Source organism: Nicotiana tabacum, chromosome 20, assembly GCF_000715075.1.
Source record: "Nicotiana tabacum cultivar K326 chromosome 20, ASM71507v2, whole genome shotgun sequence".
NCBI lineage: Eukaryota > Viridiplantae > Streptophyta > Magnoliopsida > Solanales > Solanaceae > Nicotiana > Nicotiana tabacum.
In genome coordinates, this window is record NC_134099.1 from 29,660,234 (window position 1) to 29,662,240 (window position 2,007).

General features: G+C 45.2%; 1 protein-coding gene across 1 annotated transcript; it reads left to right on the top strand.

Annotated features, from left to right (window-relative positions):
* The first annotated feature begins 1,385 nt into the window (after positions 1-1,385).
* On the top strand, positions 1,386-1,769 carry LOC142174320 (uncharacterized). The gene has a single exon (XM_075240100.1). It carries the CDS (start codon positions 1,386-1,388, stop codon positions 1,767-1,769), a length of 384 nt encoding a protein of 127 aa, XP_075096201.1.
* Positions 1,770-2,007: the final 238 nt, after the last annotated feature.

A 2,007-nucleotide genomic window follows, 5' to 3' on the forward strand; every position in this document is an offset into this window, starting at 1 on the left:
CGATAAAATCGCAGGTGCTCGCCGACTTCGTCGCCGATTTCAGTGCCAAAATAATTCCCGAGGTAGAGCAAGAAACTTCTCGTACCTTTCCCGGGTTACCCAACCTATGGGTCCTATACACCGATGGTACTTCCAACGCATCAGGATCTGGACTGAGACTCGTACTCGAGGTCCCAACAGGCGAAGTCATCCGCCAATCCATACAGTGCCCTGATATGACTAACAATGAGGCTGAGTACGAGGCTGTAATTGTAGGACTAAAGCTAGCTCTCAAATACAGAGCACGACGAGTCGTTCTCAGATGCGACTCACAACTCATTGTCAACCAAGTCACAGGGACTTTCCAAATCAAAGAGTAAAGGCTACAAAAGTACCAGGCAGAAATTCATAAACTACTACCAGAATTCGACGAATGTCAACTCGACCAGATACCTCGAGCACAAAACATTGAGGTAGATGGCCTTGCCAAGTTAGCAACAGCCCAAAGAACATTACAAAAGAAAACGTGGTTACCCTCCTCCACTCGTCAATAGACCAACTTGAGGTACACTCTATAAATTTGATGTGGGACTGGAACAACCGCATTATAATATATTTGCAGGAGGGAGTACTCCTATCAGACAAAAAAGAAGCCAAAAAGCTTCGAATGCAGACGGCTGTATATCATCGTAAACCACGACCTATACAAAAGAACATTTGGAGGCCCCTTGGCGAAATGCCTAGGGCCGAACCAAACAAGACGCGTCCTCGAGGAAGTACACGAAGGCCACTGCGGTGCCCATACCGGCAACCGAGCCCTTGTCAGATGCCTTTTATGAGCAGGTTATTATTGGCCCACCATGAAGAAGGAAATCACTGACTACGTCAAAATGTGCGAGCAGTGCCAGAAGTACGCTCCTATGATACATAAAGTGGGCGAGCACCTCCACTCAGTCACATCGTCATGGTCGTTCATCAAATGGGGAATGGACATTGTCGGACCCCTTCCAGTAGGACGAGGTAATATACGATTTCTTTTGGTTTTAACTAACTATTTTTCCAAGTGGTTAGAAGAAGGTGCATTCGCCCAAATACGCGAATAGGAAGTTATCACATGCATATGGAGAAACATCATATGCCACTTCAGCATCCCCAAAGAAATCAACTATGACAACGGACCTCAGTTCACCAGAAAAAAGATCGCCGAATTCTTCGAGAAATGGCACATCAAGTGAATACTCTCCACGCCATATCACCCTGCCGGCAACGACCATGCCAAATTCTCCAACAAAACAATACTAAACATCTTGAAGAAAAAGTTTGAGGATGCCAAGGGACTATGGATGGAATTACTACCAGAAGTGTTGTAGTTATACCACACTACGCCAAAAACAAGCACAGGAGAAATGCCATATTCACTAGTCTATGGGACTGATGCAGTGATACCAGTCGAGGTTGGGGAACCATGTTTGAGATATTCCAATGAGAGCGGACCAACCAACGACGAGAACAAGAAAGACTTCGACGAAGCGGAGGAGCGAAGAGACATGGCTTACATAAGAATAATAGCCCAAAAACAGCAAGCAGAACAATATTACAACAAAAAGGCCAAAGTACGACCACTCAAAGTCAGGGACTATGTACTCAGAGCCAAAACACAGGCAAACAAAGACCCAAGAGAAGGTAAACTAGGAGCCAGTTGGGATGAGCCGTACAAAATCACGGCAGCAGCAAACAAAGGATCATTCCAACTAGAAATAATGGAGGGAAAGCTACTACCAAACAATTAGAACGTCGCCCACCTCAAATACTTCAACTTATAAGAACGGGCATCCTCCAAGTTGTACTCTTTTTCCCTCACCCGGGTTTTGTCCTGATTGGGTTTTATTAGGGAGGTTTTTAATGACGCGACGAAGGGGATGTCTCGAAGTTCGAGTATAATTCATCTCCTCGCCTATCGACTACTTCTCCAGGTCGAACGATGAAAGGACTAGGTAGACTAAAACTTCTCCAATGTATGAATGAAAC